We start from the raw sequence: 25,036 nt of genomic DNA on the forward strand, positions 1-25,036 counted from the left end.
GTTGCTTTTAACTGTTGTATTTTTGTGGGTGCCAAAATATGCACCTGCTCGCAAGGTTCTCTTGTACTTAAGCTGTGTCTCTTGTATGTATTAACTGTGCCTTGGACTAAAATACGAGAGTGTGCGAGTTGTGATTGATGTAGTATTGGGTGTTATATTGTGTGAACACATTCCAAATATTTCCATTTTAATATTTGGGACCAAATAAAGTGGAATAATTGTTACCTGTTTTCTAGTTATTTTTCATAACCAAACTGACTGTTTAGTGTTTAAATGTAAAATAAACTTGCCAGAAGTTTTTAGTTTTATTTTTAATATTTGTATAAATCCAGTCACGGTATTTGTGAGTTTTGTTTTAAATTGTGTAAATTACTAAATCTTCATTCGTTTTCCTTGACAACTCTTGTTGTTTATTTGTTTTGAAATATCATGTAATTGTTGAAGCAGACTGTAAAGAAAGTAAAATTAATGTTGGTAGTAGTTCGATTACTTATTGTTTTAAAGATATTTATAGTTTAATACTGTTGTATGTATTATAAACCCTGTCATTTGAACATTAAATAATTTATTACATAAGTAAATGTTTAGTTGTATCATTGACAAATTAGTTTATTCAGCAAAATTTAATTTTGTTTTTCTCTTATGCAATACACTTATATTGAAAGACTTGATTTTTATCGTTAAAGAAAAATGTGTGGTTTATTGATGTTGATTTTTATTGTTGTTTATTTTTAGAGTTTATATTTTAGTTTACATTTCTTAGATATTTTATCACTGTGCTTGTATGCTTACTTTTTGGTAATTGTTCACTGTACCAAAAACACTGTGCAATATATTGTTAGTATTATCATATTCCAAATTATATGTATTGTTTGTGTTAGTCTCAAAAAAAGCACCAAATATGTTAAGCAACGTCAAGGTTTTGGGATCCTCATACTATTCTTTTGTGCATGTGATAAATTTTAATGTTGCCTGTATAAGAGTGTTTTGGAAATGTTTGAAAAGTTGGTGTTTTGAAGATATTAAGGTTGAACTGGGATTAAATATTGTTTGTTAGTATATTAATTGTGTGTTATTTATATCTTTCTGAGAAAGAAATCAACCCATAATAATCCTTTTTTTTTTTTTAAATTATCTTCCTGAGAAATTTAGTGTTGTAAATTAATACAAAAAAATATATTGGAACCAGCAGTGGAACTAGTTATACTAGTGGAAATAGTATAACTAAGTGGAAATAGTTATAACCCCCAAAAAGGGTTAACAATTTAAAAGTTGATTTATGTAACGGAAGACCATCTTGTTTGAAATACAGCAGTTACATATTTTACTATGATTAGAGCTATTCTAATTATTTGTATTTATCTTTATTCCATACCTCCTGGTGTAGTGTCCTCTTCATTTAGATTAATCCTCTCCCTCCAAAAAGTCGTTGTAATTACTCCACTAAGAACTAGTCAACTACCGATATTAGTGTAACATTTGTACATCTTTATTCACGTATTTTGAACACTTACGCAACTTTGTAGATTTGTAATAATGGCAGTTCTGGTTACACAACTCGTATTTATTGTGATAATTGTTTCACTTAAATGAGCACAACTTATAAATAATTTTTTCAAACCACTATAAAAGTACATATTTCATTATAAATTGCTATTCTGACCTTTAAATAATTTTCTATTATTTTCATACTGATATGATAAATTTACCGTACTGTAAAGGGAATTTCTGCTCCTAAAATACATTTATTAATTGTCTTACTTCATTTTGAGCAAAGGTGTTAAAAATTGGTGTGTTTAGATGTGTTAGAGTGAAGATTGGGATTCTAAATGTTACCTGACAGAGAGAGGGTCGATCAGCTGTGGACTATCATGTAGTCTCCGTTCCACTCAGACCTGTCGTCACCAGTCATCACTCACATCATTCTTACTTCAGTCTGTACCTAGCTGTAATAAAGCACAGGTTTTGTGCTAGTAATCCCAAGTGCTTCTTCATTGAAGTGCTTCAAAGTCCTCTAGTTACCAAAATAATTTTTCATTGGCTTTTTTGCATGGATTTACAGAGAAGGATATTGAAGTCTTGCATTAGCTTAAACAATACTTAAGAAAATTAGGAGAACCAATGTACACACAGTCCAATGATCATGAATCTTGAGTTCACGGAGGTTCAAATTCTGCCTTTTGCCAGAGTAAAGTTTTTGTAAGTACTATCCACCTTGTACTGTTATTCTTGCTGTACCAGCATTAAACTAGTAAGTTAAGAAAAAGAAAGCAGTATAACAAATTAAAAAAGTTTAATAATTACCCAAAATTTGAGAAATAAATAATATGAGAATTGTGGCAGAACTTTTGAATTGATTTAGCGATAATTTTCTGACAAGTTTAGGAAACTTATTAAAATGTTTAGTAGAGTTGTAATTGTGTATTACCACGAATTTTTAACTTGTGTTTTACTATTATATTAACCTTTCACTCTAGGGATAGCCTGGAGTAACCCATCAATTTCTTTATATCAGTTACACCAAATAAACATGCGCAGAAACACCTGGTGCAACAGGCTACTCAACTAATGCTGATAACTTTTGTCTGCTGCTTGATTTCTACTTTTGCTTAGCAATATATTTACACCTTTAATTTAAACTCTTATTGTACGTTGTATATCTAAACATTGTACGAGTTACAGACTATTAAAGAAAATTACAAACTATACTTGTGTAATTGGGTATTTTACTTACAAAATAAATATATTGCATGTCTTTTCCAAAACAGTACATGGAAGTGAAGAGAATAAATAAACAAAAAATCAAAGAAATTGGTTTTATATAGGATGTATAAAACTTTATTTCCTTGTAAAGTAATTTTAGTACAAGTATTGGATCTGTTTCCTCAGCTGAAATCAAATTAAAAATGTAAGTTTTTTCTTTTCAATAGTTTTCTACAAAATTTGGTCAATTAAATCCAAACATTTGAGTATAAAAAGCAATCAATTGGCAATTAATTGATACATTCCGTTATATTATTTGTTATATTCTGTTATGTCCAAAATTTATATTCAGTTTCAGTTTGTTACTTTATAACACTTATTCAAATGCACTTAAAACTGTGTCATTGAAGCTGATGGGAGTTGTATTCAACTGCCTAGGAACACTAATATAATATAGCTGATCCTGGGTATCCACATCAGTTGTATATTTAAACTGGTGCAGTTGTAACTGATTGTTGAAAGTAGGAGGCTTTCAGATCTCTATTCTACTTACTCCTACACTACACAGATTCTCTTACTGACACCTGACAAAATAGAACTTAAAAAATCAAATATCCATTTGATAGATTTCTGTCAACAAAATAGAAGAATTAATGGCTAATTCTAAAATAAATAGTATGCCACCAACGATCAGTATCTTATTAGCATCAATGAAAATTACAGTTAAAGATAGATATTATGGGATTTATTAACAAGAAGAAGGTTTAGATTTTTGGCACTAATTCTGAGAATTGGTAACATCAGAGTGCACTTCACAAAATGTGTCTTCTAAATCTCTCTTAAAAGATAGGAATTCATTTAGTTAGTTTGTCTGGTAAATATTTAAAATATGAACATTTTCTCCAAAGATATGTTGAGGTAGTTTGTCAAATATATTTTGGTAGTCAAGGTCAACCTGATCTCACTAAACCAAATGGCCAGTCATTGCTAAAACAAATTTGTGGCAGTTGAACAATCTTGCATGAAGTGATTTTAATGAGGAAAGAAAGTGGCTAACTTGTTAGAAAGAAAATACATAAAACCTTCCAAATACCCTGTCCTACATTATAAGCACTCGGGGGCTCTTTTTGGGATTGGGTTTGACTATTATAGCTTTGTAGATAGAGAGAAACTTTCCTATTATTAAAATATTAAATTACTACAGTATGACAAACACAGTAGCAACAGTAACTTATTGGATATATTTTTGATAATGCAAAAATAGGGGCAGGATCCACTAGCTGTGTGAATGTTTTGGTTAAACTGATCAGTATCATCCAGCATGGGAGAAATATCATTGTTTCATTCAGATGTATTCACTATCTCAAATTCCTTTCACAGCTGCACTTCACAATGTGTGTTCTAATATATCACTTACTTAAAAATACCCGTATGTTAGTGTGGTGGTTGTCTTAAAATTTTAAGCCAGCAGTAGTATTATAGCTCTAATTGTATTGGCTGTTTTATCACTAAAGAAGAACCTTGTTAAACTGGGTTGTATGTTTCCTGAAGTCGTTTTTTAGATTTTAAATAGCTTTTAACATTTTTATAATGCTGCCTTTTTTTTGTAAAAAAAAGGCCATTTACTTCTAATGTTGTCTTTCCTCTCATTTGTTGTTTAAATTTTGTTATTGGCGAAAGATGATTCAAAAGTATAATAGGATTGCATTTGCTATCGTTATTTGTTAAAAAATACCACTATGTTTCTAGAATTGAAATTATCCTTTTCGTTAGGAGACAAGTCTTTAATCTTAAAAATTGCAATTAATCAAAGGGTAATGATTTTTAACGCACCATAATCTGATTTCAAAACATAATAAGTTGTACGTCAACAAACTTAGCATTATATCTGTTAATCCAGACTGTGAGACAATCCAAAAATGTCACTGCACAGAACCAACTCACTATATAACCACGTCGTACGCACCAGAGACTATGAGAGGCATTTATAGACGTTTTAAAATATTAATACCGAATTTTATAAAAAACATCAAAATTCTGTTAACAAATATAAAAAATCCTTCAAAGCAGACAAAATGTGTATTGGTAACATTTTTGTTAACAAAGGGGAGACGTGACCTAAAAATACATACTCGTATATCCCTCTTTTAAGCTTCATATTCAAAGGAATCCATCACTATTAATTAATTAATGGTTGGCATTTATTTCAGTAAACACGTTTTCGCATATTTAGTTCTCTTTCACTTTTATATTAATTATTTAATATATGACTGAATTAATATAATATTTTAATACATTTTGTCATATTATAGAGTTTAATATAAGATTTAAGATGACTAAATACCGTATTAAATCAAAATGACATTTCCCTAAAAAATTTGAGCTTTAAATTTAGTAAATTCTTACGAATTTGTAATTCCACAGTGTATAGTATAAATAAGCCTGTTTTTTAATAGTTCAACTAGTATTAGTAGGTCATGCTTTTTGTAAAAAAATACAATTCTCAGAAACAGATGTTCAGCATCCTTGTTTCGTTCCTTTAGACCGATTCCTAATCTCGTTCAGTTCTGTCAGTCCAGTTTTCATTTCGTTTCGTTGTCGTTGTTAGATCTCGGTTGTGAGCGAGCCAGTTTTATTCATTTCTTGTCTTTTTAGTCTGGTGGCTGTCAATGCTTTATGTTTTTTGTTGTTAATAAGTTGAACATTATTGTGGATTTCACTTACAGAATCCCGTTTACATTGTAGAATTGTATTTAAATATTAGTAGTTCGTTATCCAGTATAAATCTTGGGTGAAAATGCCTGTTTTTCACACTAAAACAATAGAGGGCATTTTGGAGCCTGTAGCCCAGCAGGTAAAAAAACCTATTTCAATTAAAACTCAAGATATGTTGTGGTTAGCTTTAAATAGCTAATTGGCGTTATCAGATCATCTGACATCAGGTCAAACTAATTCAAGGAGTGGTTTAACCTTATAATGTTCGGCATTCCCAGTTGAAAATTAATATAATCAGAATATCTATAAATAACCTTAATTATAAGTTGATACACATTTTAATTGAATTCTTTTTGTAAACTGTAATATTTACTTAGGATAAAAATGCAAGGCCCATCATTAAGTCTTCAGTTGAATCATAATGAATATTAATAGCCATAGGAGTACAGTAGCAGTTTTTCATGCACAATAATAATCAGCTGTCAGATGACGTCACTTTGTGACACATGTCTATATATGGACATGAATATTGTTTCCTTATTTTCTTCTGTTATAATTTTCTTGGAATGAAGTAGGCCTAGTAGATTGCATATATCTAAGTTTATATTATTTGTATTTATTGGATTAGCTCTTTTGTATTTTGAAGTTTATGGATTAATTTTTCTGGCCTGAGGAAGAGCTAATAAATTTTGGAATCATATTTTAACCTTACTTCTCTAAAAATCTAGCCTATATTATTTACCTGCATGAAAGTCAATTTTTAATAAGTGATCCCTACAGAGTTTGAATAGTCATATAGGCTAATATATTTATGTATTACAGTTTATATACTTAGGCCTACAGATGGGAAATTTTGGCTGCAATTTAATATGTGGCCACCATCAAATCAAATTGTATAAAAATGTCTAAACCTTTGAATAAAAAAACTTCTTATTAAAATTATTTACAACTAATTAGAAACAGTTCTTTTAACTCTAAAACTGGCAGTAATTTTTCCTTAGATGACAGGCAGTTTTAGTGTTTTGTACCCGTAGCCAGCATTAAACATTTTGTAAAATATACATTTTTACTATAAACCCTATATGTGTAATATATTATTTTTTCAGGTTGATGTAGAGATATTTATGGTATAACAAAATGATCTATAAACCATTAAAAATATAACTGTTTACACTAAATAAATATTCTTTTTAAATTGTAAGACTACATCTGGTAAAATGTGGTTATAGTCTAGGAATATATTAAAAATTAGAATCTGAGATAGCCATTTTTTTTCTTCACTTTATCTATTTTCAGAAAATATATAGTGGTATCCTGGTTCTTTTGAAACATTAATTAGCCTATCCTATTGTAAAAATCACAAATAGTACACGAAATGCTACATTTGTTACTATGGATACGATTTTTTTAATTTACAAAAAATATAATTCTCATAATAGATGTTTAAAAAGTATACCAAAATTTAGAGAATTATATGCACTCCAAAACAATAAATAAACTAGGGTTTAAGCTGGAATGAAAACTTTTGGTACTTTGGGATTATACCGACCACACCAGTATGAAGAACCCAAAAATATAAATTTATAGAAACAAACATGATAGAACGAAAAAAACCACTCTTTAATTACAAAATTACAAACTTATAACGATTATCAATTATTGTTAATGGGGTCAGATTCCGTTATATACCCCCAACGCTTAAACTTTTTTCAATGAACTTACAACGTTATAAAACAATGTAGTTGAGTAACAGAATTAACATTCCATCAATCAACAAGCATTTCCAGGTATTGTGATCGGTATTGTTGTCGGTGTTATCTTATCTTTCTCGAGAATCCCGATTACGGCAGGCCGTGCGGCATCACATGATTATTTAAGTTTTTGCACGGTACATAATTGCCTTTCCATTACAATTCAATTTATATTTCTGATCAGCCCCTCTAGAATTTGATATTTTACTGAAAGGTACTATCTCGAGGGATGTTTTTCTGTCGTCGACATCAGCGCGGGGCTGCCGTAGCCCGTGGCACTCCGATGGCCGGAGGCACTCACATTTTGGGTGGCGGAGTGTGATCAAGAATAAAAACAAGTTTTGTGAGTTTTTTTCAATAAAGAGTTTAGTTTTTGTTTGGTAATGTTTGTTTTTGTTGAATTTTTGTGTTTGGAGAAATGTAGGGGTAAAACACGGAAGTACAACAAAGCGACGCACCAACTGAACGGGCGGCGAGACTCTGCAATCACATTATCTACTAGACCGCTCGACTTTGACCTCTGTCTGAGGATGGGGAGGGGTTTGCGATAAGACAATACCTGTTTTATATTGACGAAATATTGTTCTACGCTAATCTAGTAATCAGTAGAAACAAAATGTCAAATAACGATTCATGTCTGGGTGTGATCGGTATGCTACAACAAGCTCTCAAAGTTTTTAGCATAAATATTTGTCCTGTAGTACTTATTAATAGCATTGGTGTTCAGCGATATTCCAATAACATTCCAAAAACCAAACTGAAGTTCTCTAATAATTTAGTGTCCAGAACCAATATCTTCATAAAAAATATATTGTTGATAATATATTTAGAATGTCAATAATTAACCCTCCGACTGCCATTCAACGGATATATGTAGGGAGTTTCAGATCAGTGTACACTGGTGATGGTTGAATGCGGAAACATGTTTATGGCAATTAAATAATTTTAAAAATGATTTCTTTTTACATAAAAAAACCAAAAGAAACTTTTCCCCACTCACGGTAAAAAATTCAAATGAAAATATTTACCATAGTTACATATTATCATTGTATTCGTCTGTTTATTGTGCACACAAAGATACCAAATACAATTACGTTTGTAGTAAATGCAATTTTTTACAAATTATTATAAAAAAGTAGCTTGCAAAACTGGGAAAACCGGCTTGCTGGTTTAATAAAGAAATTACTAAGGAAAATTACAGAGGGTTAAAACAAGAAATTTTTTTGAAAAGGTTTGATTAAAAAAAATTTAATTGCAAAATAACATTTTTAATACATTGTAAAAATGTATAGAAAACATGAAAATTCTTCTCTTAATATAAAATACAAAATAAAATTAAATAGTATGGTTATTTTGCTATAAAAGAAGTTATTTTAACATCAGTTTATATTTAGAAAGTTTAAAAACACAAAATTTCATCCGTATTAAATCTGTAGTGTTCTTTGTTTTGTAAACACCAATGTTTAAATCTCATAGAAATGGATTCCGTTCTATTACTATCTTCAATAGATATCAACAAATTGCTTTAATTGGCTGTACTTACCCTTTTACAAATGTCTGCTGTTTCAAATAAAATCTGTCTGTAACATAACATAAAAAATCTCCAATACTAGTTACAGATGTCAAGACAAGATGTTTAGAAGCATACAATGTTCATTTTTGTTTTATGCGTGTTAGCCACACTGTGTATCTGCACCGCTGTCATAGCAACCAGCACAGCCATTTGTTGGATACTACTTCTGCGTAAAAAAGTATACAAAACCGAATTTGAACTTAATCACAAAGTAATTAGTTGAGTGAAATTAAAATGAAAATTTTGCTTGTTTATTTCTGTGTCTGTATATACAAAGCAAGTGGTTTGCAAACATTAAATTCAAGTTTTTATGTCGGTAACCAGGAAATGGTAATCCTATTAAAAACAAAGTTTTATATGAGATGCATTTCTGATGTAGATATGTAATTTTTTTATTATATGAATTAAAGCTGTTGTCAGATAACCATTTTAACTTATATTTTCAACCGGGCTCAGTTAAAAAAACTCAGCATTGGTCGCAGTATTGAGCTTATAAACTCGTTATTTTTATTTTAACGACTGTTTATTTTTGTAAACACAAGTGATAACTATAATTTTAAACATCATTTTAACTATACAGATTTTGTTAATTTACTGTGGCTGGTGCCTGCTCATTGGGCGTACAAACCACGAAACTGCTGAAGGCTGTATTGCCAATCACTACAATCATGCACCGCACACTTGCGCCTTTGAGTGCAAGAGGAAGCCGTAATTAATTTTTTAAATTTTATTGTTTTACTCATATGGGCTTTTGACCTCCAGTGGAAGGTTTAAAATTGTAGTTTAGTAGTAAAGGGCCAAAAACTGGTACTTGTTTTCATTTTTATAGTTGCAGAACTTGGTAATTTTTTTGTAAATAACTTGCTTTATATGTCTAGACTCAGAGATAAACAAGCAAAATTTAAATCTCTATTAGTTAGTTTATTGCTAACATTCAAACTCGGGTATCTATACTTTTTCTATTTGCGAGTAGGCAAGTGATTTCCAATCAGATAGTTTGGCGGCCGGTGGCATGGCATGCTGGATAATTTTTACATTTTATATACATAATATTAAATGTGATGAAAAAATATATAATCTTATGGTATGATTATATAAACAATATTTTTAACGCTGTAAACCCATTTTTTTAAATGTGATATACTTTTTGTTGTTAGTTGTTCTTTCTCGCTTTTGTCCCAATTTTTCGAGAGCTTAACTCAACAGCTTAACTCATTTTTTTGGCTCGTTTTGCAACTTAAATAATACAGGTAACTAATTTGTAATATTTTGTATTTTTGAAAAGTGATGGAACGTACTCAAGTTTGTTACTATAAGTACAACCATTCTCAAAAATTGGCAAAAAATTTAATTTTTACAGCAAATGTTTTCAAAATATACAAGAGAATTGTGTGCACTACAAAATAATAAATAATAATTGTCCTGCAAGTGTTGGCTCGTAAGTGCATAGGCATGAAGCGGTGTTGACAGCGACAGGTTTCGAAAAATCAAAAGTTTCTTCTTATATAAATTTTGATATGCAAATATTTGACTGATTAGTCTATATTAATTTTACAATAAATAAATATTAATTTTGAACTTTTGCCGAAAGTTCCAGAAAGTATAAAGTAAAACCAAGGTGTCACTGTCAAGGTCTTGAGTCTGACAGGTCAACAAGTTCTTTAATTTAAAAAATTGGCAAAATTTTGAGACATATTGAAATAAAAGTAAAGCTAAACAAGCTATAAAGCGATTTAATAAACCATACCCGTAATATATCAACAAATATTGTAGCTTTTAAACACTCACTATACTGCACAAAAGCTTAGATTGATCTAAAATTACTAATTACAACATGTCAAATATAAAACCATGAAATGACCAACAAAAACACTATATATCGATTAAAAAGATCCAAAATAAAGTGGTTTATAAATAATTAACACTATTTTGCAAAATAAATATGTTTTGTGACTAAAACAAAAGACCAAAACAGATAAATACCTGTGTCAAAAAGGCTAGATGAAAACGATCTGTCTCGACAAGTTTATGACATCACTGTTGCCAAAACAGTAAAAGAAATTTTACCATTGAAATCAGCAATTTTTTCTGTTAAAAATTGTATATAAATAGTGTCGACGTATCTACTGTCAAAACAGATGCATGTCAGATCGACAAAACGTTAATTGCCACTCCTAAATTGGATCAGATCGACATTATAATGTTGATTGCCACTCCCTAATCGATTCAGATCGACGTAATGTTAATTGTCAGTTCCATGGTTAATGTACTAAATAACAAAATTGTTGAAAATTAATTCGAAGTGTGTAGTATAATTGGGTACATAATAGCTACAATGGAAATGCACTTATTTGTTTGTGTCATATGCTTACAGACACGTTAAGTTTATCTTTTATAACAGCTTTGACTGTCCATCTGTTATAATAGTTTGAACAAAGTAAGTTTTACACTGTTATTTACTATATTTAATAAATACACATTATATAGGTTTTAATTGATGAGTAAATTATTATTTTTTTAGATATAAGAACATAGCTGAACTATACAATACTTTGAAATAACCTACAACAGCTACAAAATAATTTGGTTTGACATTTTCATTTGATATTGTTCTATAGTTTACCCAATCAGTAATATCACTGATTCGATTATTGAGGTGGCCACTTAAACAATAGACAATAGACAATATTCTTTATTTGTTGTTTCTTTAAGAAATACAATTGTGTTAATAGTAGATAATAACAAAAACTTAGATTAATATTTCTTGCTTTACAAATATTAATGTGGTATTTATAGAAGATCGAAGAACTCCTTCAATGAATATACAGGTCGTTCCATCAGCCAGTCTCGAAAATGTCTTTTCAGTTCGTTCCCTTTCATGTTCTTGAGATTTGGTGGTAGTGCATTAATGATTTTGCGTCCAATGTAAGAAGGTTTTTTGCTGAACTGCGATGTGTGGTGTACAGGGAGAATGTAGTCCGTTGCTTGTCTGGTGTGGTATGAGTGAGCATTTTCATTTCTAGGAAGGTCCATCTGGCTGGTGTAGATGACGACTGCATGGATGTATAGTGCTATGACAGTAAGAAGCTGCAGTGATTTGAAAGCTTCTCTGCAGCTTTCCCCCTTATTATACTGCAGCCATATTTTTCTATTTTCAATCTCATATATAATCACAATTTGTTTCTTAGAATACTTGAAAATATATTTTTAGATTTTGCATAAATCTAAACAGGATTATTAAATGTGATATCGTAATTTAATTTGAAATTAGTATGGTTTATGCTATTGAAAATAAATGAAGTAAGAACTTTGTAGCCTATACTACTCAAGTAGGTTAGGGTAGAGGTATAGTATGTATGATACTCAATTATTTATCAATATTAACAAACAATTCTACTTATTTTCAACAATCGATTTAATAAAATGATTAATTTAGAATGGTTAACTTAAATTAATAAGCTGTCAACTGTAAACAAATAAGCTATTTGATTTAAAAGTGAATTCATCCAAATATAAATTACAGTGAACTTTAGAAAATTAAACGAAATTGCAATGCAAGATGATAAACTGAGTTTGGAACTGCTGCCAAAGAGGGAACATAAGCTATAAATAGTTCATATTACATCCTGTCCTGTTTGTTTTGTTGTGATGAATTTTTTATTATTTACAAAACATTATCTTATTTTATATTCTTTGATGTACATATTTGACTGTGCTACAGCTGTTTGGTGTCTTACCATGTTAGGACTGTACTGAATCACCATCATACCAGCAGAGCTTGGGTTTTAAACTTAGACATATACATATTTATGCTTATAAAATACAGAGATCGAGTCGTATCTAGTTTTTTTATGTTAGTAATTATTGATGAAAATACTTGTTTATGATAATTTTGAATAGCCTATCTGCTAATCATATAAAAATTGGTGGGAAAATATCCAGTTGTTTTACAGTAAATAATATTGTATAGAATACCAATGGCAATACTTCTATTCTGATTCTAGTGTTATAAATCTAAAACACTGAAAGAAATTCAAGCGCAGAGAAAAGAAGTTGTACCAATTTTGATCCAAGACAAGAACATCAAATTTTGAACTAATTTTCCAGAAGGCAGTGGACAACAATTGATTAAATTATGATTCCTGATGAAATTGATTTATTGGTTGCTGAAACTAATAGTTAGCTTGTAATGCTGGGTACTTTGGTATTATCCTGAGGCCACTATTTTTGGACAAATTTTCCTTTTTGGGGACCAAAATAAACTCCATGATATGTTACTATTACTTTCCTTGTTTCATAATGAATCGAAAAAACCCAACGAGTCTTACTTCCTGTCATCAAATCACCTCCAAATAAATCTACAGTAAGAGTCATGAAAGAGTGCACTTGGTGGCGACCAATAGAATAGACAAGCTTACCGGAAGTAGCAGCATTCAAATAAATTCTCACCAACCTTACTTCCTTTTCAAAGGCTGAATACGATAACCGTTTGACATAATGACTTGTAAATTTCAAAGTTGGGTAAATAAAGTTTTCTTTTCAATACTGTAATTTATTTTTATCCCTGACAAGGAAAACTCATCCAAAAATTGTGGCCTCCAGATAATACTACAGTATCCAATATTCAACTAACTTTGAAATAGAAGACTCATTCAGAGTAGCAGATTGTAAAATTAGAGTCCACAGACTATATTAAAATAATCTAGATTAGAGCTTGTTTTTGGATGGAAATTGTAAAGAATTCCTCCAGCTTGCGCAAGCATACCTTTGAAGTTACCGTGCTCGCTTATGCGTTGACTAATATCATTGAAAAAAGTAACATTAGAATTGTAATAAAATTGCAAAATAGTTTGTTTTCTGTGAATTTTGTATAACTTTACTGGATTTGGTTATTATTTGAATTTTAAAATTTTTAACAGGAGCCATTTTGTTAATATGAAAGCTAATCTCATGGTTATTAAAAAAAATTCCTCTTATTTGTCATAACCTATCTGCCTAGTTAAGCATCTGTAGCTTTACTAGTTCTAGAAATATTTTTTTAAATAAAAAAATACAAAGTGGCGGCTAACTGCTAAACAACACATTTCTTTACCTATGTTACAGGACATTTTTTGTTTCAAATCGTAAGTACTGTCACCCACAGAAGTGTAAGACACACTATTCTGAACATCCTGTATATCCTTTTAACATATATAAAACGTATTTTCTCTTAGCATTAATTGATTTAGTTTCCCTAGTATTTACATCTATTACAATAAAGACATTATAAAACACATTCATGGTTGTTCATATTTTCTTGTCTTAAATTATGTTGCTATCAGCCCAATCGGGCAGACAGAATACTAGTGTTGCCAAACTAAAAGCGATATATTGTTCGTTGTGTATATTTCATTTGACCTTAGCTGTACGTTTGTAAAGAATGTTCATTTTGTTCATTCAGTATTGTTAGACCAAATAATGTTGGGATATTGCAGTCTTCTTAACCACTGAACCATTTATTTCAGTGGACTTGGAGATGATTTTGTTCAAAATTTGAATTGCCATTAACAATGTTTTTTATTCATGTTATGTTTTTTTCATAATGTTTTAAAATACATTCTTCCAGCTTCTTTTTATTGGAATCAAATAGTTCATTTATGAGCAAACACTCCAATAATTATAAAATTTTATTTTTATGAGGCCTTTCGTGTTCAATGAACACACCATCAGACCTACATAACTGAAATAAAAGTAAAGTAATAATACAAACTATTTAGACTTAAATAAAAACACATGTCATTAAAAATACAAAGAGATACAATTTTAAACACCAGGAAGTATATCTACTATATATTTAAAAATTAATATTTAATTAGATTAAATGCAATAACAGTGAATTTTGGAAAGATCCAGGCTCGTTATTTACGAAATCATTTTGGTTCTTCTGCATAAAAATCGTTTCATAAGCGTTGAGGAATATTTTATTTTTTTATTTCTTTTAAAAATAAAATTTCATAATTATTGAAATGTTTGCTCATAAATTAAGTCATGTTTTAAAAGTTTATTGGCAATGTATTACTGCAAAATTGTACAAAGTTGAACACTTTAAATATTGCTACCTCCTACACAGTAAATCTTAATTAATTCATAATTGTTTTCAGGTTTCAAGATTGGTTATTCTTCATGAAGAAGCAGAAGATGGCAATGCAATGCCAGACTTGGAGAGGCCGGTCCAGGCAGTCAGTTGTGCCGTTGCCAATCTTGTTAAGGTCAGAAAATAAGATTCATAAATTTTTTGCAATCTTAGGTTCATATCTTACTGGCTGTGTTTGTGTACTGAAGGCTAATGCAGCGGGAGAAGAATAATTCATACAATAACATATATTTAAAAAAGTTAAAGATTTTAAATTCTCTCTTTGTTTTGCACTGTTTACCTTCATATCTAGTAAGTTAGTGTTCTGATTGGTAGTCAACATGTAGTTTCTATTATGTCTTCATATCTGAAGGAAACTAAAATTACAATGAGTATGCTGTCTGTCTGTATTTCAAAGAAATGTTTTTTGTTGATGTAAGTAAAGTGTAAGTGTTTATTTACATAGTTTCTGTCAACGCTGATCAGGTGAGTAAGCTCAAAATACACCATCTTCTAACTATCGTACCAATATTAGTTTTGGATATATGGTATAGAAGCATAGATTCTTGGTTATGTAATTGTTAACATTGTATTTTTCAAAGTCCAGTTATTATTTAAGTTCAATAATAAAGAGTCATTCTTCAGACATGAGTTTTTGAGAGCCTACAAGGAAGAAAAGAAAAACCGGCATTCATCGATACATAAAACCATAATGAATGCAGCTAAATTGTTACTAGGATATTTCAACTATGTACTATATTAAATATTGCCCAAATATGGAGGCCAATCGATGCAAGCAGTTTACAATATTTTTACCACTCTGATATGCCTATGCCACAGCACTCAAAGAGTTCAATAATTATTCATTGTTAGATCCCATAAATGTTCTGAACATAAACTTTCCAACCATGTATGTGCTTCCATTTAGAGTCATATTTCAATTTATTTCTGTTGTTTATCTCTCACTTATCACGTTAGCTTGGTAATTATTAACAGGATTGAAATGTTCAAATTTATTGTATTGCATTTTAAATATTTATTTATGTATGTGTACTGTGTGTAAAGGTAAAATCATGTTACTGCATCCTGTGAGTTTTCTTAATTATGTGATTTAATTGATTAGTTATTGTCAAAATTTTACTTTTTATGTGTGAAAAACGCTAAGGCATCAATACCCTTGATCGTAACTGATTACACCTATTCTTATTTTGTTAGTGTCATATTGCTATGCAAACAACTGCTCATAAAATCTACATGAACAGCAAACTAAAAAATTAAATTGTATTTATTGGAACATTTTATACCTTTTTGGTCAAAATGGCTGGTAGAGGGCCAACTTAATAAAAATAACAACTACAAACAATAAGAAAAAAAGAGTTATTTTACTAAACAATATTTTTATCCTTTATACATTACTATAATTTTTCATGAACAAAGAATATTTTATAGTTGTTAAGCATAAAATTATTGATGCTATAGACAAAGTCATAATATTATTTTCTTTTACTGATACAGACCATATCTAGAATATCTCAAAACACAATCTTGAATTTTATAAAAAGAATGCATATTACAGAGGTGTGAGATATTTACATAATTTATCAACAAAATTTTTAATGAAAACATCTGTTAAAATTTTAAAAAGAAGTAAAGGATTATTTAACATAATTGTCTATATTCTTTAGATGAATTTTTTAATATAATAACCAATGAATTAATTAAAGAAGAATCAAAGATAAATTGGTAAGATGTAATTTATTACTTTTAAATAAACTAATATTACCATTTTATTATTTATGTTTTAAAATTAATATTAGTATTACATTGTAGGTAACATTGTTCTTTGTACTTAGTACATATTATGGAAAGTAGTCTGACTATTGACTATAAAGTAATGAATAGCAATAACAGACTGTACCAAGAATATACACTCTAAGGATATTTTATAAAAATGTTAAATCACAATCAAATATTTACAAAACAGTAAATAGTAATAAACAACATTATAAATTTATACATTAAGAAAAAACAATACAATATTTAAGAAATATTTAAAAACTGAAAGAACTAACATTACAGGCCAGGTAATCACCAATAAAATAACATGTTGGTCTATAAGCCATTTTTTTATACTTGTTTGAACTTATTTTTCCAGGCCATTTCAGGTAATTTTTTAAATAGTTCTAATCTTAAAATTAAATTACTGCTTCTTGTTTTTTCAAGTCTTCTTATCTGCTCTAAATCAAGCGAACCTTTCTTTCTAGTCCTATAACCATTAATATCCAGCTATCTAGGTTTTATATCACTTTAATCAAACTTAAATTTAAAAACATGTCAGAGTCAGTTTGAATTGAATTGATTTTTTTAAATATAGGAAGACATATAGAGTTGTCTATTGGAAACATTTTTCATAATTCTTAAAGTACTTGATAAAATCTAGAAGTAATTTAACAATATCTATTGTCCGTTTATTTGTATTTTTTGACAATAATAATGTAATATTGTTACACTATTAATAGGTATAAAACAGTTGTATTTACTGAGTAACCTTAATGAAAAAACAAAGGTGTAATAAATTATACTGTATTTATATCTTTTACAACATACAATTTTAAAAATCTAGAAAACCACATTAATTGCTCAGCACTCAGAATTTTATTTGTTCTCTGTGGCTACAGCCAAACCACTGGTAATGGAACAAGTTAGTAGTTGGTTGGAAATGCAACTGGAATATTAGTCACTGTTTCTAAAAGCTATTTATGTCTGGAGAGGGAGTGCCCAGTTTGTCCATGGTCTGTGTTATATTTGGCTTTGGGTGCCAAAAACTTCATTTTACTATCCTTTTATTTATTCAGTTTATTACTTTTCTATTTCCTGTTTTCTCTTCTAACTCAAACTAATTGTTAATGTAAGATAGGAAAATGTACACAAAACTACAAAGTATACAAATAATAACTCTGTCTTGAATTAGAAATAATATGTTTGTTTAGTTTCACTTGCATTTATTATTGGTTTTAATTTTCCACAGTTCATGTAAAAGAATCTTTTGATTTTAAACCACTTTTAAAGAACAATATAAAAAACAAAATTTTAACCCACTATTTTTAGAAAGGTTTTTATGTTTTGATGGGTCATTGATTAATATTTTTAATTTGTAATGAATTCCATAACAAAAGATATTTCTCTATTATATATTTTCTATTGATGCAGTATTATCTAAAAAAAAAAAAAAAAAAAAAAAATAGTTTGTAGTAAATGTTCAAGTTAATAATTTAAATTCACAAGCTATTAAGTTATTTTTCTATCAAGGGAGAATAGTGTAAATTTATCATTACAAGAAAGAAGTTTGATCATATGAAGCAGCATGGAAAGAAAATAATATATCTTAAGGGCACCAAGGAACTTTTCTGCCATAAAACAAATATAATTTTTATAAATAATATCACATTTAGGCCTGTACTCCGAAATAACCTATTGTAATAAATATTTATTTCTTTCATAACTTTGATGGAATGCAGTTTTTATTTTTTGTTGTGTCTGAAACTTTAGTCTGGAACCATGTATGTATGAGATAACTTGTCTGGGCTTTGATGAATATCTATATTATTTGATGCCATGTAAGAACCAGAACGTAAACAAATTTCGTACTTTATAGAGAATTTGGATATGTAATTGATACGATTTCTAACGCAGTAAACATGATGAGTAATGTGTGATCTGTGATGCCGGCCATGTTATAAACATGACGTGTGTGTGATACCTAGGTGGGCAAAGAGACCATCAACAGCAGCGACGATCCCATCCTGAAGCAAGACATGCCGGCCGCCTTGTATCGGGTTGAGGGTGCCTCCAAACTGTTGGAGGAGGCTTCTGGCATGCTCAAAGTGGACCCTTACTCGGGACCAGCAAGGTAATCAAGAAATTACTCACGAGTATATACTTTGTCAAGGAAGATGTCGTTAGTGACAGACGGTAATGTGCAGTTGAACATCTTTCTCGCATCATTTCCCACCCAGCCATGCCTTACGATTGCCACGCCCTTCTGATTGTCTGGTGAATAATGCTGGAGCAACACATTACATGGGTTGCATGGTAATTTGCTCCTACATTATTCATAATAAATTTAGACTGATTCTTTTTATCAGATTCACTTTACAATAATTAACACATTGTAATGACAGTTTCCAAATAGTTTCTTTTGTGCTCATGGATCTTTATAGTTTTATCTAATTGTGTTTAAATTTTGAAACTTAGTAAATTACTAAATGTATTACTTAAGAAGACAATTTGGTAAGTAACAAAAATCACTGGTTTGTTATGAATGATACAAAATAATGGTCACTAAGTGAAATAAGCAAATAGGCTAATAATTGAGAAACTGTTATATTGGAATTGAGTAGTATCAAAGAGTACGACTGTTTTATTTTTACAAGATCAAACACAAAGAGTAAGTTTGATTAATATATTGGTCTTTACTGCATCATATCAGATGAAACTCTACAAAGTCATTGTGACATAATAAAGTGTGGTTGGAAGCTTTGTGTAGTATTATTTAATGTGTTGATGAAATAATTATGAAACCATCTGATTAGTGCTCTGTTGGGAACTTAGAGGGAAAGTTTTTAAACCCTTAGAAGCCTTTACAATGGTCATACTTCACATAGACACATTTTGTGAGTATAAAAATATTCAATGTCTGTAAAACCAAATTGAAAAAGTTTCTGATAAAACTAATAATATAATAATAATAATGCTATATTTAAAAAAATAGTTTGGTTGGCTTAGAGCTTGAAATTAACGTAATGCATTTTAACTTAATATATTTTTGAGTAAACGATTTAAAATGCTTGAAAAATAATAGAAAACTGTTTATTTGTAAATAATTTAGAATCTTTACAATAAGCGTAACAAGGTTATCATAATACAAATATAATGGCAGTGTTAAGTAAAGTGAAATGAAAATGAATAGTTAGTGAAGCTTTTATATTGACATGGAGAGGAATGAGGCTGTTTTGGTTTGAAGGATTTTTAAATAATGTATTTAATTTAAAGTAAAATTCTTAATTGATTTAATTTGACTTTTACCTAGTTTATGTGCCAGTAACTGTCGATGATAACTCTCTATTGTAAAATACTAATCGGTTGTATTAATTTTATTAGTTTTTAGTGTATTTTTTGATACGTTTTTGATCTAGTGAAATATGTATTTGCAGGAATTTTAATCTTATTGTTAGACTACACATATTATATAATAAGAGAAGGCAGTAAAAGTACAAACTCCTCTGGCTTAGCTTCAGAAATATTTTTAACAGTTTAATACTAGGTTTTTAGTATACAAAATGTTCAGTAAGATTGCACATGGTACTAACTTATTTGTGTTCTAAAAGTAAACTAAACTCTCCACAAAATTTGCTATTTTGAATCAGTGGCTTTGTTGATAATGGTTTTTAAAATAGAAGGGCATATTAAAAAATCAATGAATTTTTTCATCATCATATTTTTATTTTACATAAAATTTGACATTAATACTATTTTACAATTTCCAAACTGAAAGGTGCACTGTCGGTTATTCAATATTTTAACAAATCCACAATTTTATATAATATAAAGAAAGCGACAACATTTATAGGTGCCTGACTTATCTATTCATTGTTAACAAAAAAATATAATGTACATGGCGATAAACCAGTGATATTATTTGTATAGATATTAAAATAAAATCTTAATATAAAGTCAAACATCTTAACATTAATAAATAGTGTAGTGCATGTGTGAGGGTTATTAAATATATTTCCCTACATAACTCATTGAGTTATTTAACAAAAAATCGTGATTTCTTTTGCAGAAAAAAGCTTATTGAAGGTTCTAGAGGAATTTTGCAAGGAACATCGTCTCTGCTTTTATGTTTCGATGAGTCTGAAGTAAGGAAGATTATAAGAGAGTGCAAGAAAGTTTTGGACTACCTGGCTGTCGCGGAAGTAATAGAAACAATGGAAGATTTGGTGCAATTTTTAAAAGATTTAAGCCCCTGTTTAAGCAAAGTAAGTTTTTATTTAAATTATTTTTTTATACAATAGGCCTACAATTAACTGTAAATATTAAAAATAATTTTTAAACATTAATATCTTTTTATAATATGTAAAATTACTGTTATAAGATGCAGTTTTACTTTGTATTTATAATATGCAGTGGTCCTTAAACGTTAATATCTGAATCCAAGTGCATTGCGTCTGTTTTTCCATCACCAAAGCTAGTTTTTTAATTGAGACCATGACTGGAATGTATTTTAAAAAATAGATTTAAATCTAAAACTAAATAGTTTATATAATTTTAATTAATTATTTGAACTATATAGCATCAACCGCAGAAGTATGGTCTTTATTGGACATTGGATTTTCGAAAAATTTAAATGATAAAATGCTGTATGTTTAGTTGTAAATGAACTTCATTTGTAGTTAAAATGCATTGTAATTACATACAAAATGTCAGTGTTTATCATCTATTACCTGGTCATCTAGTAATGACAAGGGAACAGTCATCATTCTGACAAGAAAGATCATTTACTTACAAAAAACCTACACACATGTTTTATATAGCACACAACCTTTTTGTATGTGTTACCTTAATTGAAAGGAGCCAGTTTATATAATAAAAGCAACAGGTGTTATCTATTTACATTTTCTCATCACTGTATAAATGTTTTTTTCTCAGAAGATAAGAGACAGTTGTCTCTCCACCCTTATTCCTAAAAGGACCTTTGCACCTCCCTTACTTCTGTTTGTCCTCAGAATCTGAGACTTTTACAGAAGAGATGCCCACCCTTTAGCATAAGGAAAGATAAACAATTTTGATTGTCTAATAAAATGTTACATTGAATACTATTCCATGAATTAAAAGTTTATTCTATTCCTCTTAAAAGAAGATTAGTAGAGATTTAATCACTTGTTTCATTTTAAGAGTTGCTAAAAAGTATTATTTTGTATATTTTTGAGATGGTCCGGCTCAATTTCCCCTTATATACACAATTTTGTGGTAAAATGCAAAATAATCAACTAATTTATTAAAAAAAAAACATTTCCACAATTAACTTCATGTTTAAATTTTGTTTCTTGTGAAAGGCAATGCCTTAAAATCAGCAAGTTGATTGTCAGTATTTTACATAATGTATAAAATTGGATACAAAAATGGAAAAATAATTATCATAGTTAAATTTTAAAGTATGTTGTAATAATTATGGGATTTTACAGTGGTTTTAATATTACCAGTTTGTTTAATGTTATTTCTTGATTATTTTATCACAATCTAATACCAATTTCACGTTCTTGTCATAGTCTTGTATTAAATTTGTTTGTATTTAGGTGTCTCGTGAAGTTGGGTCGCGTGAAAAAGAATTGACACATCAAGTACACAGAGAAATCCTAGTGAGGTGTCTGGACCAAGTTAAAACATTAGCACCAATACTTATTTGTAGCATGAAAATATTCATTCACATTATATCACAAGGTAAGTTACTAAAAGTGCAGCTATAACGTTACAGTGATACGCTGTTAAAAATGCAATTCACTGATAAAAATGAGCCTCTTAAAAAGAAAAAGATTATTCTGTGTTTAAATTTTTTCAATTATAACCTTCACCCCTTTATGCAGTCCTTTTTCAAAACATTTGAATTTCCAATAGATTTTTCGTCTCCCAAAATCAATGTTTCTTTTCTGTATATTAGGGAACACTGGACATGAGAGTTGTGGTGGTGGTGGAGGTGTGGCATTAGCAAAGTCACTGCTGTGCTACCACCACCAGCCACCCAACACCCAAGCAGTGTTCTCGGAAATCTGTCCCTCACTGTCAGGCCTATTATATGTATTTCGAAAAACTTACCCAAATTACGAAGCAAATAAACTTGAACAATTGTCTTGTTTGATAACCGTCAAGCAGCAGACACGATACACAAACATAAAAATGTAAAATGCTAACAGCTAGCAAATTATTATTTACTAACTACCATAATTTGTTAGTTAACTTATCAATCTAAGCTTTTTCCTGTATAAAGTATATCAAAAACGTGTTTTAGTAATTAGTAGTGTACTGCTGATGAGCTATTGTTCCCGAATATACGTCCTCCAATGCTTGAACTTAAGCATAGAAGATACAAACTTCAAGTAGAATATTGTTTTTGAAATCATGACATTTCTTTACTTTGATTAACTGCTTCCAATGTTTTCATGTATGGCTACTAGCCAAATGAGAACAAAGCTTGTACAACAAAGAAGTTGCCTCGGCTTGGACACTCTTTTGTCTCTCTTCGCCATTATTGATTGACCTATCACAACAGACAGACAATGCAATACGCAAGACTTTTGTCGGTTTTCTTTATATTAATGGATTTCTGTATAATTTTAACTTAACATTAATGTATGCTATAGATCTTCTCAGCATTCCATTATGCATTAAATTTGATATGAAATCACAAGGAATTTGTAGTATTCGTGGAAGTATAATCACTGTTATAGACAAATTTAAAACAACAATGATTTCAAGAAAAAATACAATTTTTTTATCAATTTTATTTTGTAGCATATGGTTGTACAGTAATCACAATGAAAGTTGATTGTACAGTGTAAGTACTTCAATATTAATACATTTTAATATTGTAATAACAATGTTCAATTTTAAATTTATGTTTATTAATTTGAATGTGCAATTTAGTAAAGTAAGTAGAGATTTTATTCTACAGTAAAATATTTGACCATAAATCTACTTGTTCTGGATGAAAGGTGGGAAGGGAGCAGAAGAAGCTGCTGAGAATCGTAACTACCTCACGTCGAGAATGACAGATGAACTTCATGAAATCATCAGAGTTCTACAACTTACAACATACGATGAGGATGAGTGGGATGCTGACAATTTAACCGTTATGAAAAAAGCTCAAAATGCAATTCAAAGCAAAATCCGAAATGCGAAAGATTGGCTGGAGGTAAGTACTGTAGTTATGAATAGTGTTGCAGGACTAATAAAAAACTTATTTTTATCACTGTTTGTTAGCATTTAGACAGTAAGAATATGAGTTATAAAACTTTATTTTACAAGGAAGAATCAAATGTTAACCAGACTTTTTTTCAAGACAATTTAGTAGTACAGCATCTTAATGTTGGGTGAGGATGTTAAGAGAAGAGTGGAGGTACTGTGCAGATCACCAAACCACATGGACTATTTTTAGTATCATACTTGAGCAACAGTTGCACTTGCCTGTTAAGCAATATAATGTTATCAAATTTTGATCACAGGTGGGCATAAATCCTGATAAACTTTAATGTGCATCATGCAAATGCATGCAGAGGATACTTGCATATACAGAAGGATACATGTTTGTATATACTGGAAACTACTGTACACTGTCGGTTTGAGAGCCAAATGGTTCAAGATCAAGACATTCACAACTACGATACAAGATATCGTGAAAATCTCAGACCTGCTCAACATAGATTGAGAAGATACGAACAACTTCCTTTTCAAGCTGGCATAAAGTTTCTAAATGGGCTCCCTGAAGAAATAAAATCAATAAATGATGTAAATTGGTTCAAAAGTGCATTGCAACACTTTTTATTGTCTCGTTCATTTTATATATTTGGTGAATTCATGAACCATCTCACTAGCGTGAATGTGCGATAGTATAGGGGCGTTCACATCCAAAGTTATTTTTTTATTATATATTAATTTTACTGCTTGACAACTTTTATTGTTAACTAAAAACGATATTGTTTGCGATATTTTAAAAATTAAATCGATAGCGTAAGACATTTTATTATTTTAACGAATAAATAATTATTATTTTGTGACACATGCTATGCAATGTTAAAATTGTTTCTGGCAATAAAGGTATATTGTATTGTATTGTATCGTACTTGACAGGATTCATTGGCACTGAGGGGAGGAGTGGGTGAGAAGTCGGTACGACAGATACTCGAACACGCACAAGCGGTTGGTGACAGAGCATTACCATCGGACCGGGACACCATCAACAAGCTGTGCTCAGACGTCAACACCATGACAGAGGCCTTGTGTGAGCTTAGGCAGGACAACAAAGGCACTACACCACAGGTAACTAAACTGTTACTGCACTCTCAGGGAAATGGCTAGAGAGCGCATAAAATGAATTAGATCTCTATATAATGTAAATAGTTAATT

The 25,036-nt window shown here is 29.8% G+C and overlaps 1 protein-coding gene across 11 annotated transcripts in view; it reads left to right on the forward strand.

Moving 5' to 3' along the window:
• Positions 1–5,273: 5,273 nt before the first annotated feature.
• Positions 5,274–25,036, forward strand: part of LOC124357593 (vinculin) — a 64,097-nt gene continuing 44,334 nt past the window's right edge. For 7 of the 11 annotated variants that reach the window (XM_046809518.1, XM_046809552.1, XM_046809560.1 and 4 more), the window contains exons 1-7: positions 5,275–5,557; positions 14,883–14,990; positions 18,619–18,764; positions 20,700–20,895; positions 22,213–22,357; positions 23,626–23,825; positions 24,761–24,949. In XM_046809518.1, the coding sequence (XP_046665474.1) occupies positions 5,501–5,557; positions 14,883–14,990; positions 18,619–18,764; positions 20,700–20,895; positions 22,213–22,357; positions 23,626–23,825; positions 24,761–24,949 (1,041 nt within the window). In that variant the 5' untranslated portion in view covers positions 5,275–5,500. Of the gene's footprint in view, positions 5,558–14,882; positions 14,991–18,618; positions 18,765–20,699; positions 20,896–22,212; positions 22,358–23,625; positions 23,826–24,760; positions 24,950–25,036 lie in introns of all 11 variants that reach the window. The other 4 variants (XM_046809544.1, XM_046809535.1, XM_046809526.1 and 1 more) reach the window with 3 other exon arrangements.

This window comes from Homalodisca vitripennis, chromosome 1 (genome assembly GCF_021130785.1).
Source record: "Homalodisca vitripennis isolate AUS2020 chromosome 1, UT_GWSS_2.1, whole genome shotgun sequence".
Lineage (NCBI taxonomy): Eukaryota > Metazoa > Arthropoda > Insecta > Hemiptera > Cicadellidae > Homalodisca > Homalodisca vitripennis.